Source organism: Puma concolor, chromosome E4 (genome assembly GCF_028749965.1).
Source record: "Puma concolor isolate L17-30 chromosome E4, mPumCon1.1.hap2, whole genome shotgun sequence".
In the NCBI taxonomy this organism is placed as follows: domain Eukaryota; kingdom Metazoa; phylum Chordata; class Mammalia; order Carnivora; family Felidae; genus Puma; species Puma concolor.
In genome coordinates, this window is record NC_141683.1 from 56,473,030 (window position 1) to 56,492,173 (window position 19,144).

Here is a 19,144-nt window from a genome sequence, read left to right on the forward strand (position 1 = left end):
TCCATTTTCTCACAGTTTTTAACTTTTTTATGTATCAAGGCCTGGCATGGAGGACAGCATCACCCGGAATGAAGCAAGTGGGAAGGCAGTGGTTGAAGTCAGAGAAGTCAAGGAGGCTCCACCATACAAGGCTTTGAACACTATTTAAGTACTTTAGCTTTCACCCTCAAGTCTCAAATATAATGACATGCATTTTCCCTTAAGGTGGCGAATACTTGTTCTGCTGGGAAACAGAGAAGTACCTCTTGAGTAAAAAATATGCCTCCCAAGTTCAAGCGCCACCTAAATGACGATGATGTCACTGGTTCTGTGAAAAGTGAAAGGGTAAGTTCAGAATCTTCAGTTTTTAAACAGATTAAAAATATGCTTTCATTCCTTTTGTAAATTGTTTTAGAAAAATCTAAATTTTATGGCTGTATTCTACTTTATATTTTTTTCTTCATAGTAAATATTTAAAAGTATATGTTCCTTAGATTGGTGATTCATTTGAATCCTGCATCCATTATTGATCAGATTATGCTCACTGCTTCTTTCTAGTCTTTCAAAGAGAATGTTAAATACACAGGATCTTATTCAGAACTCTGGGCCAAAATTGGTTGGAATTGAGAGTTTTTAAGATTTTAGTAAGGTAGTTAAGTGCATATTATATAACAGCCTTTTTAGTGTCTGGAGCAGCATCTCCAAGTATGTTAGTATTTCTCAGAGAAATGTCTGATTAGTAAGTAAAGCTAACATCAGTTCACGCCAGGTTTTCCTCCAAATGAGTTTTGGCTCTAAACTTACAAAACCTCTTGGTTTTCAGAACTTTTTAGATTTTTGAAATTGCAGATAAAGAATTCTTGTTCTGTAACTGTCCTCGGAGTCCAGAGTAGTTTTTCTATAATGTTCAATTTCCTATTTATCCCAGAACATTCTATGCAGATGTGTATAAATCTGAATTTTGGAAGACAACATTTGATATAAATGTTGTAGATAGGTTACTTTTAGAATAAGCACTCACTAAATATTTATTAGAGAAGGAATTAGTGGTATTCTTTTTTATCCAGCAACCTAAAGCCCTTGCTCACTTCCTATCTCATTGCTATTCCTTCATTTACTGATTCATTTATTGACCACCTGCTATTGTGCTAAAAACTGGAGGGCCCATATAGAGCTTATAGTCTACTTGACTTTATTTTACACGTTCCTTTTTTGTACAAGCTCTGAACCTCCTATTATTCACTCTGCCCAACATCTTACAATTTAAAAGTGTCTTTTAGTATAATACAGGAAATGTGTCTTCCCTTTATCCTAACTTTCTGTAGTTTTTACTTGAAGGAGGTATAATCCACCAATAGACTAATTGCTTGTAAAATAAACTTTATATATAGACTTAAAATTATAAAATACAGTGTCAATCCACCACTGAGACTTGTAACTGTAACTGTTGTTGGTTGATTACTACTATGATTTATTGTAAAAATAGGGTATTGAATCAGAATTGAACAAAATTGGCTGTTTAAATAGAGACCTCCTTTTGAATAGTTACCAGATGGTGAAATTTGATAACTGGTTCTAATAATCTATAAATTACTTTTTAAAACTTTATTTAAAGTTTTATTCCACTTGCCCATTCCACTTTTTTTAGTAACAGGTTTATTGAGATAAAATTCATATGCCATACAATTCACTCTTTTAAAGTGTGTACAACTCAATGGTTTTTAGTATATTTGCAGAATTATGCAACTATCACTGCAGTTAATTTTAGGACATTTTCATTATTCCAGAAAGAAACCCTGTACCTTTTAGCAGTCATCCCCCATCTCTTCATCCCCTCAACCTTGCAACCACCAATCTGTAGATTTGTCTACTCTGGACATTTTATATAAATGGAATCATGCAATATGTTGTCTTTTGTAATTGGCATTTTGGACTTAAATCATAATGTTTTTGAAGTTCATCTATATTGTAGCATAGATCAGTATGCCATTCCATTTTATTGCTGAATAATATTCCGTTATATGGATATATCACATCTGTTCATCACTTGACGGACATTTGGTTTTTTTTTTTTAATATTAAGGACTTCTTGCATACTGCTTTTGACTCTTGGCTATTTGACTATTAAGAATAGCAGTGTTATAAACATTCATGTACAGGTTTTTGTGTGAACATGTTTTCAGTTCTCTTGTGTGAATACCTAGGAGTGGAATTGTTGGGTATTATAGTAACTCTCCATTCACCCTTTTGAAGATTGCCCAATTGTTTTCCAGAGTGGCTGCACAATTTTTGCATTCGTACCAGCAGTGTATGTGGATTCCAATTTCTCTGCATTTCTTCTACCAACCAGTTTCTCCTCACCACCAATTTTTCCTCCTAACACTTGCTATTATTATCTGCCTAGTGGGTGTAAAGCGTTATCTCATTGTGTCCTGTTCTCTTTTTTTGATAGTGTCTCACTAGCCCTTGTGATTGTTCAATGAATGGGTGTAAAGACATTGATTTTCATGTGTGTTTCTTATAGTACAACTATAATAAATATATTTTATCATTAGTGTCATTATCTTTTAAGGCACATAAACTGTTTCATAAATATAGTGACTGTTAAACTTTCTAGCTAGAATAGCATTCAAGAAATATTTGTTGGAGGAATTAATTAATGCCTCTCCCTGACTGTTACTGACTTTGAACATCTTTTCATGTGATCATTGGCCATTTCTTCTTCTGTCTGGAATTGCCTATCTCTCTCCATTGACTATTTTTCTCCCTTGCCGTCTTTTTCTTATTGTTTCCTCAGAGCTCTTGATATAATGCAGATGTCAGACCTTTTCTGAAAGTATGTTGCAGATTTTTTTGCCCAATCTGTTACTTGCCAGTTAACTTTGTTTATGATAGTTTTTCATGTGTAACATTTTTATGTTATCCATTAATCTTTTTCTCTTAAACTTCTGGAGTTGTGTGTTGCTTAGGAATAATTCAACCATCTTAAGAGTTAAATACTTATTTCATATATATTCGGTTTTTGTGATTTCGTAAATAAATGCATTTTCCTTTAAGTGCTGCTATGACCCATAACCTACAGATTTTGTTCTCTAGTGTTCCCGGTGTCACTTATTTCTAAATAGTCTGTTAAATTTCCATTACATTTTAATGTGTTAATTAGAAGAGTGTTTTAAAGTTTTATTCTGTTACTTTTTTTTTTTAAGTTTCTTTACTTATTTTTGAGAGAGAGAGAGAGAGAGCATGAGTGAGGTAGATAGAGAGGGAAAGAGAATTCCAAGCAGGCTCTGTGTTCAAACACACGAACTGTGAGATCATGACCTGAGCCTAGATCAAGAGTCGGACACTTGATCGACTGAGCCACCCAGGTGCCCCTTTTGTTACCTGTTTTAATTTCCACTGCATTATGCCTGGAGAATGTGACCTATGTAATTTCTAGTTTTTGGAATTTATTAAAATTCTTTTGTGGCACATCTATTTCTTGGATATTTGAAATTAAAATTTGCTAAATATAAAGTTCTAGATTATTGTTTGTCTTCTTAGTTTCTCTATCCTGAAGGGTATGTTAAATCTTCCCTATGATTTTGAATGTATCCATTTCTTTCTTTATAATTTGAGCAGCTTTTGCTTTATATCTTTTGCAACTATGTTGTTATATATAAACATTCATTGCTGTTAAATCTTTTTGGTGGACTATGCATTTTATCATTATAAAATCTTAAATTTGATTGTTTAATGCTTTTGTCCTAAATTCATCTTTGTATTAATATTGCTAACTCTAACGTTCTTTTTGTTAGAATTTGCTGATATATTTTTTCCCACCTCTTCTTTTCTTCCTTTATTTGATAATTTGTTTTAGGTGAATTTTTTGTAAACAGATATTGGCTGGAATTTTTGAACTCCAATCACATGTAGTTCTTTTTTTTTAATAGGAGCATGTCGTAGACTCTAAGTCTAACGTTCTCTTTTGTCTAGCAAAAGAGCGAACGCAGGATTAAAACGAGAGATGGCTAATGTCCGGGAAAAAGGCAAGAGCCCCGAATAAGGGTCCTTGCCCCATATTTATTCAGATCAGAAGGCTTGCAAACGTGATGGGTGTGTATAAAGAGACAAAGAAACTAGGAACATTAACTTGTGGATGTGAGGGCGAAAGGGGGATTTTGAGGATACACAATGTTTGGGGTTTGGCTCAATATAAAATAAATTCCAGGTGCCGGGCAGATGGGTAGATGGTTGCTAACAGCAGACAAGAGGCGCTGTGCCTGTTTATCTTTGCCAGCCTAGGAGATGAGACAGGTAGGGGGAATAACCTCAGGGTTAATAAGCCACTTTGGGCTGCTTTGCCTGCAGTGCAGTGGTCCAAAGTCCAATTCACCAATTTACCTGCCCTGGCCCTATTCTATGAAAGCAGCTTTCTGCTGTAGTACTAAACTTGGGGTGCTTTCACCCTGAATATCTAATCTTGTTATTCCTGTGTATTGGGCACCTTTGCGCTGATTCTATTTCAGGCCTTTGCCTCTCTCTATATATTTTTGGGGGTTCAGCACCCCTCCCTATTTTGGGGTGCCTTTGCACCTCCCTATTCTTGGAGTGCCAATCTGGTTATCCAAACTCAGGTGTGAGCATTTTATGACTTTGTGTTTCTTTGTGCCTCCTTAACCCATTGGTGTAGGCCCAGGGAATTCCTAAGCTTATCCCCCACGGGAGCATTCATACCATTCACATTTGTTACAACAACTAACGTATTTGGGCTTTTTCTGTGCTAGCCAGTCCCTCTGATGCTGGTGAATGCCCTTCCCCCTGATCTTTGGTTGGCCCTTTGTTATCATTTGGATCTCTGCTTAAGTTTCACTTCTTGAGAGTGATTTTCCATGACATCCTAATCTCATTTAGTCACCCTGTCACTTTCTATCCTATCTCTGTTTCAGTTCTCTGCATAGCATTTGTTTTTGTTTTTTTTTTAAACATTTATTTTACTTTTAGAGAGACAGACAGAGTATGAGCAGGGTAGAGGCAGAGAGGGGGAGACAGAATCTGAAGCAGGCTCCAGGCTCTGAGCTGTCTGCACAGAGCCTGATGTGGGGCTCGAACCCATGAACCGTGAGATCGTGACCTGAGCTGAAGTCGGACACTTAACCGATTGAGCCACCCAGGCGCCCCTCTGCATAGCATTTGTTACCATCGAATATTTTTCTGTGAGAGCTCAGACTTTGTCTTGTTCAAAGCTGTCTTGGTACCTAGAACAGTGCCTGACACATAGAAGATGCTCAGACATATATATTAAAAAAATATTGAATACATCCTATTTTCATTTTTTCTCTCTGTGATATGTTATATATCATTATGCATAGATCATTATATTTCATATATTTTTCCTCTTTTCCCTGACTTCTTTGGCAGATTGATTGTTTTTCCTCATCTCCCCGGCCTCAGTATCACTAGGCAGTTTAAAAGTATCCTTCCTTTCTCCCTTTGTATCTCTCTTTTTTGTTATTAACTTCATATTTTAACAGTGATGTTTAAATCTGTTTTCTCTGTCAACATACCAAACACCACGTCCCTTCCATTGTTTTACTTCCTCATTCTGGCCCACTTTCCCTGCCTCCACTTGTCTCCCCAGCAGGTGCGACTGTTATGTTACTTACTTGCTTCACTCTTCCGCTCCCAGCTTCTAGGTTTTGTTAGAATGGTTTGGGGCTCTTTTAAAGTTTCTCCTTATATTATACCTTTTCTTTTTCAGTAGCTATAAGTAGTTCACAATTACATTACCGTATTTATTCAAAACTGACCACACATTTTATTAGGTTCATTGATTTTATCAATCTCTGTCTTAGAATCTTTGCCCTGATTTAATTGGGTTTTGTTGTTGTTTGGGCTGGTGCAATTCCTTGAGTAATTTTCTCAGAAAAGGCAATAGGTGGTGTATTTGTTTCCTATTGCTTTTGTAACAAATTACCACAAACTCAAAACAACACAAATCTATTATCTTCTAGTTCTGGTGACCAGAAGTCCAAAGTGGGTCTTCCTGGGCTAAAATCAAGGCTCTGGCCAGGCTGTGTTCCTTCTGGAAGCTGTAAGGGAGGGTCTGTTTCCTTGTCTTTGCCAGCTTCTAGAAGCTTCCCATCATCTTTGGCTCATGCTCCTTCCACTGTCTTTAAAGGCAGCAGTATAACATCTTCTATTCCGTCTCTCTCCCCGCTCGTCTGTCCCTCTTTCCTCTCTCCCTCCCTCTTTTAAGAACTCTTGGGATTATGTTGGGCCCACATGAATAATCCTTATTGATCTTCCCACCTCAAGACCCGTAACTCAGTCGCACCTGCAGAGGCCCTCTTAGTATGTGAGGAAACAGTCATGGTTTCCGGTTTCTGTCTTGGGGAGCTGTTATTCTGTGTACAAGCTGTGTACTATTGAAGTTCTTCCATGCGGGAAAGTCTGGTTGCTGCTCTTCATTAGGCTCCTTTTGGAACTTTATATCTTCCCCTTTTGGGGAGAGGGTGAGATCATCTTCATTTTAAGGAAAAAAGTTGCATCTTATAGAGTAAAAGTATAAAGTGGTTTTTGTTTGGAAGTTCACATATGTGTCGAAGGTTATTTGTGAACTGTGAAGGCAGTAGGTGGACTGTGCCGATTCTTAAACCCTTGTGTCTCAGCTCCAAACCTGTCCTCTATACCCTTCTGTCTGATGCTAGAGTTGGACTCAGCAACTGCACTTCTCCTTTGCCGCGTGGCTTCCTATTAGGTTCTGCCAGTGGAGAGAGACTGGAAGGCGGGGAAGGAGACGGGACTTAATGTCTTCCTGACTGCCTACAGTTCCTCAGTTCCCTGCTGGTTTCAGTGACCTTTCTACCGTGTTGTCAGTGATAGGATTCTGGTATTGTAAGCATTTTCTTCGGAAAGTTGGCAAATGTGGTTCTTTCAGCTTATGGTAACCACTCTTCCCTCTGTCTGGAAGCTTAGAGTTAAGAAATTTCACCAGAATAGAGCTCCTTTCATTACTCCTCCCTGACAGTTTGCAAGATGTCTGAATCTGAAAACTCACGTCTTTTTTTTTTCCCCTCTTTTTTTGACAGAGAAATCTTTTGGAAGATGATTCAGATGAAGAAGAAGACTTTTTTCTGTAAGTTTTTTTTAAAATAGATTTATTGGAGTATAATTAACATCCAGTAAAATGCATGTAGAGTATATAATATGAGTTTTGGTGCATGTACTATACGCCTGTGAAATTATTACCAAAATCAAGTAATGAACATGACCATCATCTCTGAAATTTCCTCATACCCTTTGTAATCTGTCACTTTCCCAATCCCCAGGCAACCACTGGTCTACTTTCTATCACTGTAGTTTGTGTTTTCTAGAATTTTTTAAATGGTATCCCACAGTATGCCTTTTTTTTCCTGGTATCATTCCCTTTGCATAATTATTTTGAGATTTATCCACGCTATCCCATGTATCGATAGTTTATTTCTGAGAAGTATTCTATTGTGTGAATATACTGTAGTTCATTCATCCATTCACTTATTGATGGATATTTGTGGTGTTTATAAGTTTTAGCTATTGTGAATAAAGCTACTGTAAACGTCTATGTGCAAGTTTTTGTGTGGATTGATGCTTTCAGTTCTCTTGGGAAAATACTTAGGAGTTAGTCAAGTGGCCGGTATATATTTACAGCTGTTTTCCAAAGTGATGCACCATTTTATATTCCCACCAGCATCGTATAAGAGTTCTAGTTGCTCTAAATCCTCGTCAGTACTATATATGGTCAGTTTTTAAATTTTAGTCATTCTTGCAGATGTGTAGTGGTATCTCACTATCGTTTCAATTTGCATTTCCCTAATGACAAGTTATGTTGGACCTCTTTTTTGTGTATTTGTCATCCCCATATCTTGGATTAAGTATATGTTAAAATCTTTTGTCCAGGTCTAAATTTGTCTTTTTATGTAGTTGTTTATGTATTCGGGATACAAGTTCTTTGTCAGATGTGTTTTACAGACATTTACTTTTCATCTGGTGACTTAATTTTTTCATTTTCATGACCGTATCTTTTGAAGATCAAAGTGTTGATTTTGATGAAATCAATTTATTACATTTTTTATTGTTTTTGCTTATTTAAGAGATCTTTGCCAAACCCACGTTTACTAAGATTTTCTCCTATGTTTTCTTCTTCTTTATTTTAATTTTTTTAAAGTTTGTTTTGAGAGAGAGAGTATGCATGAAAATGGGAGGGACAAAGAGAGAAGGAGAGAGAGAATCCGAAGCAGGCTCCATGCTGTCAGCACAGAGTCCAGTGCGGGGCTTGATCCCACCAGCCATGAGATTGAGACCTGAGCCAAAACCAAGAGTCGGATGCTTAACTGACTGAGCCACCCAGGCATCCCCTCCTATGTTTTCTTCTAGGAATTTTCTAGTTTTGGCTTTCACATTTAGCTCTATAATCTGTTTCAAGTAAATTTTTATGTATGGTTGAGGTAAGGGTGAAGGATAATTATTGTTTTTTTATTCTTTTATTTTTTTTGGCATATGGCTATCCATCCAGCTGATGAAAAGATTATCCTTTTCCCATTGAATTGCCTTGATACTTTGTCAGTTAATTGATCTGATCAGTCATCTACAGTTATAATTAGAAAGGGCTGTCATCATATAGGCCTAAGTTGTATTTGCAAAGGCAGGAAGGAGGACATATGTGGCAGGAGTTTTCTCTAGAGATTGGTGTAGGCAGATGTGCCCCCTCCCCCCCCCCAAACATTTGCCTCACTCTTTGTTATAATTTTGTAAGATTTTTGTAGAGGCTTTTCCCCTACATAAAAACATTTTATAAAAATAATTGACAGCCATGAAGCAGTGAACAACATAGGAAACAAATCCATTAATAGGAAATAGTATCGTTTTGGCAAGGTCAGATGATGTGGGAAGATACCTCCTACATGTGACAAGATTTCCCAAGAGTCACAAAGCTAATTGCCACAGTGGCAGATATGGTAAAAAGCCTTAGACCTAGAGCACTAGCTACCCGTCAGAAAGGACCTCGTATTGAAAAGGCCTTGTATTGAAAAGGTTACATAAATGGTTCTCTCAATGTCAGCGAGATACCTTGTGAGAAACACTAATTCTTCAGACTTGCAACGTACCCCTGGAAGTCCACTCCCAATAATGTACCTTTTGCAGAGGGCCTGACAAGCAGCTAGCACACTTGCTCAAAATACAGCTTCCACACACTGTGGGTCTGTTTGGGTGTTGAAGAGGAGACAAACCAAATAAATTTTTAAAAAAGAAATCAAAATCCAGGTTTATCACCCAGCAGTTTATCAACACCCAGCAATATTCTCAAGAGCCAAAAGATGGAGCAACCTAAATGTCCATCAGCAGGTGAATGGATAAGCAAAGTGCGGTGTATGGATATAGTAGAATATTAGTCTTAAAAAGGAAGGAAGTTCTGGGGCGTCTGGGTGGCTCAGTCAGTTAATTGTCTGACTTGATTTTGGTTCGGGTCATGATCTCACATTTCTTGAGATCAAGTCCCACATCAGGCTCTGTGCAGAGTGCACAGAGCCTGCGTGGGATTCTCTCTCTCCCCCTCTCTCTCTGCCCCTCCCCTGCTCACACACACACACACACACACACACACACACACACTCTCTCTCTCTCTCTCTCTCTCTCTCTCTTTCTCTCTCTTTCCAAATATTTAAAAAAAAAGGGGGGGGGGGTAGGAAATTCTGACATATGTTTACAACATGGATGAATCTCCAAGAACCTATGCTAAGTGAAAGAAGCTGTTCACAAAAGGATAAATTTTATATGATTCCACTTATATGAAGTACCTAGAGTAGACCAATTCATGGAGACACAAAGCAGGATGGAGATTGCCAGGGGCTAGGAGGAGGAGGAATGGGGAGTTAGTGACTAATTGGTAGAGATCTTTTTCTTTTCTTTTTTGTAATTTTTTTTTCTAAGTAAGCGCTATTCCTAACATGGGGCTCAAACTCCCAACCCTGAGATCAAGAGTCGTATGCTCCACCAACTGAGGCAGTCTCCCCAATTCTATTTTTTTTTAAGTTTTATAATTTATACCTTATTCTCAATCATCAGAGGAATGCTAATTACTCAAAATGGATTATCCACAAGTTTTTATTTCCCCAATATTAAAATGGATTGGTTGAAATGATACAACACTTGACTAACAAATAACAGTTTGAGAAATGTTGGTATTTTCATAGACCTGAATTTCCCGTTAGCTTTGTTGATAAATTTAAGATGAGCAACAAAAAAGAGTGTTTTGAATGGATTTTTTTCTGTATCCATTTTTGATAATCAGCATTTATTATAACCTAATTCAAAGGTGAATTTACTTTTTCTGTCTATAACTGATCAGAAAGCTATTCATAGTCACTGGCACTCTTGTTACGATGTTTCAGAGTTTAGTGATTACAACAACCTGTGTGTAACTTAAGGTTATATAAACTCTATTTTCTCTGAAAGTTTTAACATTCAGAAGAATGAGGTTAGTTGTGGCCAGTGAAGTGCAGATGTGATTACACATCACGTTCCAGCAATACCAGTTATGTGTGGTTCCTTGGGGTAAATTACTGGTCCGTGTTTAGAATTAAGCCTGATTGTGTGTATGTGTTTTCTATTTTTTATTTTAATGCTCTCATTAATATGTGCTTGGTATTTTGTTTTCAGAAGGGGACCATCTGGACCAAGATTTGGACCTAGAAATGATAAAATTAAGCAGTAAGTTCCCGAGATACTCATTTGTTTAAGTGATTTTATCGTATTTCTGTGTGGACCCAGGGTTGGCAAACTACAGCCTAGGAGCCAAATCTGGTTACTGCCTGTTTTTCTAAATAAAGTTTTATCGGAACACAGCCATGCCTGTTTTCTTATTGCCAGTGGCTGCTTTCAAACTACCATGGCAGATTTGAGTAGCTGTGACAAAGACCTTATGGCCCACAGAATCTAAAATACCTATTGTCTGTCTGGCCCTTTACAGAAAAAACTTTGCTGAGCCCAGATGTAGACTGACTATAACTACAGGATTGTAAAAATCCAGTAACTTTCTATTTTCACAAAGCTACCTCTGAATCATAGCTAAGGAAATCTGGTGCCTGTTTGTTGGTTTTCTTAACTTGATTACTTTATGTCAGATGCATTTATTTAGCATAATGTCAAGGTCAGTTTTGGTTTAAATCTGTGCTTGAGTCTCATTTTCAGAATAATAGATGTAATATCATAGGTTTGGTTTTTGAAAGTGCAGTTGTTTTTTATATCCCTCCAGAATGTTGTCATATCTATTACTTATTCTAATACATATATTGATCTAAGTTTTATGGGTAATTTTCCGTTTAAACCTTTATCTATATATGTTGGTGGTGGTGGGTGATGGGTAATGCGGTAGTAAATGTATCTAATGTTAGAAGGATCTGAGTCCTGACAAGAAGGGAGACAGAATGGGCAGAGCAGTGAAACAGCTTTGGAAACAGACGAAGTTTTGAATGCTAACTATGGACGGTAAACTAAATGGATTCAGGATCTCAGGAGGGATAGCCACTGCTCTAGTTCAGGCTATAGTTGGCACATAGTGGGAAGGGTGCTGTGATAGGAAATCAAGTTACTGTTAAGATACTTGGGCTTTAGTCAGGTAGCCGTTGGTATGAAGAAAAAAATATCCATACTTCACCTAATCCTAGCTAATGGATTCTGAAATCAGAACCAAGGTTCCAACAAACTGAGTTCTGGACAGGACGTTTTCATTTTCTCTTACTGTCTGACAGATTGCCCTGAACTTAACAGTCTAAAACAATACGTATTTATCATCTCACGTTTTCCATGGGTCAGGAGTTCAGTCACTGCTTAGGTGGGCTGTCTGCACAGGGTCTCACAAGCCTGAAATCAAGGTTTTGCCAGGGCTGTGATCCATTTACTGACTGAGCTCAGGTAGTATTGACAGAATTCTTTTCCTTACAGTTGGAGAACCCATGATACTTGCTCCTTCAAGGCCAGCAGAAGAGTCTGCTGCTCCAAGTCTCTGTTGGCCAGTAAAGATACAAAGGACTGCTTAGATTCAGGCAGTCCATAACATGTAGGCAGTAAAAGGAAGAATTGCTAGACTCTCTGGGTTCTCGGACACACCAAAAATGATGATTCCAAGACAAAAGGGGCCGCATGGCTGTAATAGGAGTTGTAGGGTACCCTGTTACAGAGGAGCCAGTTCTGCACTGTAGCTCGGCGGTTTCATAGTCGGCAGATACGCCCTGCAGAAAGCCTCATACATCATCAGAACCTGGGAGGTGGTAAGAAATTGTCTGTGGACAGTCTTCTAGGGAGATGAGTGGCAGATGGCTTCAAAATGAGTGGGAGACGGCTTCATTCATCTTCTCATGTCCTGGGAGGGTTACAAAACATTCAGGGTCATCAGGATGCCATGGCAGAGCTGTTCCTCTACACTGAGCCAGAGTGACTTCTGTTCCACCCACATAGTTCTCATACCTAAGCTGCTCTAGAGAAAAGGACTCCACTGATGACACACTTGTTTTTTGTCCTGCCCATATGCTTGCTTTCTCTCTGATATCCTTCTGCAGAGTGAGCCTAGTACTGAGTATGGCCTGTTGAGTCTTCTGAATATGATTTTCCAGCCGAACCCCAAACCACTGCTGGTTGTACCAAATGGGCATTGCAAACAAAGCATATGTCTATGTGAACAAGTGCCAGGCACACACACATGAATATGTATATGTACATACTAATTAGCACAGTATATTTGGTGATCACAGAATTTTAGAAAAGTAAGGAATTGTTGAGTAAGTATAATGGTTCTCACTCTAGAGCTAAAATCTTGCCAGACTTAAAAGGTGGTCAGTCATCTAAACCTTGTGGGCACAGACTCATGGATGCTTATTTAACCAGGGCATGACTCCATGTGTGTGCCCAGAATGCCCCAAGATGGCAGAGCACAATCTACCACACAGCTTGCCCATGGACAAATACCTGGCATTAGTTGAGTAACCAAAATTGTTAGCGCTGTTAGTGCTGGTGAGTTCTTTAAGCTGTTATCACCATGTAATTTATAACATTTTAATACAGGGTGTTTCTTGACCTCATGGATCAGCAACATTATTACTTTGTTTGAATTTGATTGGCATGTTGCCACCAGATTATTTTCACAAAAAAATATTCAAGTGTTTGAGGGAAGATTTTTTTCTGGTTAGATTTAAAGTAATCACATGCCTGTATAAAATGTATGATTCTCCTTGGAATGTTTTCTTTGCTTTTAAGTTAAATAATAGCTTTATAAATGCAACTCTAATGGATTACAGTCATTCTCTGTTCTGGGCAGGGAATTTCCTAACTATAGTCTTGGTCCAATCAGTTTAACTTTATAAAAAGGCCCCCAAGGAATGTTCCATGATGTAACAGCAATATAGTTGCAAAAATGCAGCATAACTTTAAACCTTCTTTTGTCAACAGTACCTTAAAAAGCCACAAGATGGGGGTGTTAACTGTAAAAATAAATACTTTCTTTATAAAATAAGGGAAAAGTGTTTGTTGCTGAGCACTTTTCTCTTCTTAATGGAAGAACACTGACAGTAAGCACAGGCTAAGGGTTAGGCATTGTGCTAAGCGTTTAAACACTATTACATCTAATTCTCACACGTGAGAGACGATCATGTGGGAAAATATGAGGCTCCAAGAGGTTTGTGACAGACTCCACAACACCGCAGCTTCCCTGTTGATGATTAGAATAGGGACGTTTCAGGAATACAAGTTGTGTCAGACTCTAAGGATGACTTAAGTCAACGTTGAAATACCTTTTCCTTTCTGCATGTTTTATCCTTTCTTGGGTATGTTCTCTCTTGTGTCCTCTCTTCTACCATCCGACTCTCCTTTAACTGGAAATGATATAAATCTCCACACCCTCCTATACAAACTTGCTTTTCCTCCGAGTTCTTAATTTTTTCTTTCAGTTAATGCTTATCATCTACGGACGCTCAGTCCTGCACCCTTTTCTTGCCCCAGCTTCTTCATCAGTGTCCAGTGAATCACTTGATACTTGAAATAGCCCCTCCTCTTACCTAGAACTTTCCTACCATCAACCACTTTCATTACTCTGCCCAATTCGTACTTCTCCCCTCAGAACTCAGTACCAGGATCTCGACGCCATCTCTCTCTGATCCAGGCTGAATTCATCTAGGCTGCATGACTGGTACCATGGGCTTCCTTCCATTGTGGCACTTAATACTTGGTAGTATAATCATGGATACCAGTTTTCCCCAGTAGACTGTAATCTTTAAAGACTGGACTTAAAACCTTCACATTGGTGTCCTCAATAAATAGTATCGTAATAATTCCTTAATAAATGTTTTCTGAATGAATGAGATATTTCATTCAGATCCGAAAATATTTGTTGAATGCCTACTGGGCGCATTTCACATGACCTAGGAAATAAAAGGACAAGTGGGACAGTCTCTGCTTTGAAGGCATTTGAAGTGTAACGATGAGGATAGGATCAACATAAAATACAAATAGAACCCAGTACTGTAACTGCTGTGAAAATGTAAAAGGTAATTGCAAAATATGTTATTGCTTGTTTTTAAAAAATTACCCTTTATATTAAAACAAATAGATAATTTTCTCTTCTATGGAAGTTGTGTTCTGGGCATGAGAACATCTTAAAATACAGAAACCCAATTGTGAGATTGTCCATTATTAAATAAGGGTTTTATGGTAGCTGGATTGAGTGTTATACCAGTGGATGGTGAACTTTATTTTGCTTTAGAATCGTGTAGTGTATTAAATGTCTGTAGGAGCCATCATCTGATCATGTGTACGGCTGCAGCACATGTTGTCCATTCCTACCCTGCAGAACCGCCTTACTTTAGGCTATTGTCATCTCCTGCAAATGTTGAAAATAGCTACCTGGGTATTTCAAAACTAGTCGTTGATGAACAATAGCTGTGTTTCTGTTACAGTTGTCATAGTGAAATGGAGACCTCCAGGGGCGCCTGGGTGGCTCAGTCGGTTGAGCGTCCAACTTTGGCTAAGGTCATGACCTCACAGTTCGGTTGAGCATCCAACTTTGGCTAAGGTCATGACCTCACAGTTCGTGAGTTAGAGCCCCGCATTGGGCTCTGTGCTGACAGCTCAGAGCCTGGAGCCTGCTTCGGATTCTGTGTCTCCCTCTCTCTCTGCCCCTCCCCCACTCATGCGCGCCCTTGCTCGCGCGCTCTCTCTCTCTCTCTCTCTCTCTCTCTGTCAAATATAAAAACATTTAAAAAAAATGAAGACCTCCAGGTATACTGCCTCATTATATCTTCCTCAGGTAACTGGGTATGCTTTTGCAGGATTTATACTCAAATTGTTTGCTTATTCAACAAATGTTCATTGAATGGGTACTCTGCTCCGAGCACCGTGGCTGGTACTAGGGCTGCAAAAGTGAACAAGATAGGCACGTTTTCTGCATTCATCGAGCTTAGTGGGGGAAAGGCAGAAAATCGGTATGTACTTTCACTTAGTGTTAAATGCTCTAAATGGAGAAGTGGGATGGGGACGGGCTGTGTCACAGCTCTAAGAGTTAATGCAGTACGCTCCTTGCACATTTGAACTTAAGTTCCATGAGAGCCAGAATTGTCTGCTTTCTTAAGTACTGTCTTCCCAGTGCCTGAAACAATACGTAGTGGGCTCTCCTTAATTATTGGATATATTAATTAGTTGCTTAAGTATTTGTGCTATTGTTCTTAGATAGGGTGAACATCTTTAGCTCTTTGTTTAGATGGTTAGGAATTGCAACAAGACATCTTAGGGATTCAGGGACTTGTTAGATCTTTTTGGGCAGAAGAGAGTTCTGCTTGTCCCAGCTTGGATCTGCTTCAGTCTTATATTCAGTAGAATCTGAGGCACAGAACTCTGGGGAGCTGCAGTGAACCCTGAGTCTGTGTGTGGATAGTCAGTGGGTATACCGTAAGAAGGAAGGACTGTCATCACACATAGCAATTGCTACTTGAATCTGAGACTACTTCTGAATCCACCTATGTCTAATGGGGCCTCCATTTTGATTTTAAAGCAAACTTTTTGAAGATACAGCTCTGTGATAGGGAAGAGATAGAACTCTTTTTTAAAAATTACACATCCATGCCTTACTCCTGACTCAATGGGTTAGTTTGAGGGGTAGTGTGGAATAGAGACAAGAGGTGTATTGTGAGTTTTTTTTAAAAACCTTACAATTGTGGGGGCGCCTGGGTGGCGCAGTCGGTTAAGCATCCGACTTCAGCCAGGTCACGATCTTGCAGTCCGGGAGTTCGAGCCCCGCGTCGGGCTCTGGGCTGATGGCTCAGAGCCTGGAGCCTGTTTCCGATTCTGTGTCTCCCTCTCTCTCTGCCCCTCCCCCGTTCATGCTCTGTCTCTCTCTATCCCAAAAATAAATAAACGTTGAAAAAAAAAAAAAAATTAAAAACCTTACAATTGTGACATTGTGAAATTGTGATAATTGACGCAGTTCTTTCTTCCCCAACTAGAAACAACAATTGCATATCCTTATATATGCCATATATATATGTATATGTATATACACACACACATATATACACACACACATACACACTATATAGTGTATGTACATAGTATATATAGAGATATATAATCCAATGCATTTTAAACGTATTTTGAGTTGTAAGAACCATGAGTTCATTTTATTTCTCCTTTTAAATATTTCACTGGTATGACAATTTTAAGAAGTAATTTAAGGTAATTTTTGTGTAACAGAACAGAGGAAAACTAAACACTGTAAGTTACTTAATGCTTCTGTGTTTATGTACTTGAAGCTACTCTTGAGTGAGAGCAGGCAGCTAAGAATCAGTGAAGATGAATCCTGACACGGGGCTCGATCTCTCGACCCTGAGACCATGACCTGAGCCGAGAAATCAAGAGTCGGATGGATGCTCAACCGACTGAGCCATCCAGGCACCCCAAAGATTAAATCTTTATTAGACAGTCTGAAATTTGGTTAGAACAGGCCCTCATCACCTGACATAAAGGAGGAAATTATATTTTCATTTTGAAAAACAGCAAAACAATTTTTCCTTTCTGCTCTCTCTTGGCCGCTTCAAAACCTTTCAAGGTGTGCCAGTGTCTTAAACCCTGTTTGTTTATGAGAAAACTGATGAACAGTGAATGGTTATAGCCCCTGATTATCAGTGTACATTTCCATTTTGGAAACTGAATATTTTCATATTCAGCTGATAACAAGGTGATAACATCCTAGGCAAACTCCTTTGTTAGCCTTAGTGTACAAACACAGCAGAAGTACATTATAGCTGTGTCTGTGATACCCCAGTAGCCTGTTGAAAAGCAGATTAAACTGGATTAGAGTCAAGCTATTTGACTAAATTCTAAAATTACTGGACATTCTGGCAGTACATTTAATTTGCAGGAACAGGGCTAAAAACAAACCATCTTTAAGTTAAATATTACTTTTACTTATCTTTAATTGCCTGGGTATTCAAGACCACAAATGGAAGGACATTGCTATATAACCTTAAATGTTTTGAGTTGAATAATTGAGAACTTGCTATTTTCTATCATGGAAGTTTTCTAATGAAAGTTTCAGCAATTATAAAATTCTTAAAAGGAAAAATAATTTTTAAATCTTTCTTTTAAACTAGTGTTCAGAATCAGGTGGATGAAGTTATTGATGTCATGCAAGAAAATATTACAAAGGTAATTGAAAGAGGGGAGAGACTAGATGAACTACAGGACAAATCAGGTACAGCTGCTTCATATATTTCTTGATATTGTTAATCTGTGTTTTGATAGTTTTTTTCTCCTCACATTCCTCTAGCCAAAGTTTAGGAATCTTGATTTAGGACAATGATATTTGGTCCTTAAGTTTGTGATTTTAGTACTTTAATTTTAGCTCCCTTTACTTGAATCATCTTACTGCATTATTTGTTTGGTTGAAGATGGAAATTTTTTAAATTTATTGTTGAATAGAGTAGAAATTTTTTTGCCTTATTATGTTGATACGCTTTGTGTTTCTCATACTCTCAGGGAGGAAGTCTAATCACTTATTTTCAACACTTATGTCAAATTTAATCTGATGTTTTTATCTTATGCTTTTTCTGGCGACTTAGCAACATTTCTTTACTGACAAACGTTAGTCTCTCTTGTAACAGTTGCTGTCACATGTTAGGTATTCAAATATTGTTTCAATGATGAATAGCTAAATACCGGATTAATCCTGGACAGACTTGTCTAACCAAAAAACTTAACCACTTTTAAAATTCATTGTTTTCCTTCAAAGTCCGTCTCTTTTTGTATCTTCTAAGAATCTAACCTTCTCCACATGTAGATTTCTTTTCTATAGGTGTATCAAGTACTTGAATTTTTAAAGAGTATTTTCTTACCAGAACTCATATGTTTATGTGAAAACATTGAGGGCCCTGGGAAGACTTCTCTTAATCTTACTGTAAAAATGGGCTGAGCAAACTGACCTGTACTTTTGTGCACTTTTTGTGCTCTTTCTTTTCTCCCAACACGGATTGCCAGTTTGTGGGTGGAGGAGAGGGAGGATGTTGTTTTCGTGCTTAAAAGGGAATGCATTTGCAGAAGTAGAAATTAATATTTTCTTGTCTTTGTGTGACTAGATAAAAGAATCCTGTTATGTCGTTTAATCCTTCTCTCCATCCTCTATGTGATATAGAAAGCTTATCGGATAATGCAACTGCTTTTAGCAACAGATCGAAACAACTTCGAAGGCAAATGTGGTGGCGTGGATGCAGAGTAAGTCAGAAGCTATTGGATAAGTGGCCCAGCATCTCAGGTGGTCTTCGAAGAATATAGGGCCTCTAGATTTGAAGCTCTGGGGGGAGGGCAGGGACCACCGCTGCCTTGCTTCTTCTATCTCCTGAACTTGGGATGTGCTGGGAGTCAGTAAATATTTGTTGAATAATTGATAGCTTTGGGGACAGGAATACCTAAAGGAATCAAGCAGTTCCCAAAGGGATGTTTCCATGGATTTCGTCACAGAAAGTAACCCACATTTTATTAATGATTTAGCTTCTTGCGGACTTATTACCTTATAAGAAATATAAATTTTTCATCTGATTTATTAGTAGTACCTTTTTGGAGCCACTTCTAGCATTATATAGAAATATTTAAAAGATGGAGTGGAAGCTAG

General features: G+C 38.1%; 1 protein-coding gene across 2 annotated transcripts in view; it reads left to right on the plus strand.

Annotated features, from left to right (window-relative positions):
* The window catches only part of VAMP4 (vesicle associated membrane protein 4), a 44,300-nt gene that overhangs the window by 16,486 nt on the left and 8,670 nt on the right, over positions 1-19,144 (plus strand). For both annotated transcript variants that reach the window (XM_086694132.1, XM_025926254.2), the window contains exons 2-6: positions 205-324; positions 7,050-7,096; positions 10,657-10,707; positions 17,631-17,731; positions 18,668-18,747. In XM_086694132.1, coding sequence (XP_086550258.1) covers positions 259-324; positions 7,050-7,096; positions 10,657-10,707; positions 17,631-17,731; positions 18,668-18,747 — 345 coding nt within the window. In that variant the 5' untranslated portion in view covers positions 205-258. The remainder of the gene's footprint in view (positions 1-204; positions 325-7,049; positions 7,097-10,656; positions 10,708-17,630; positions 17,732-18,667; positions 18,748-19,144) is intronic.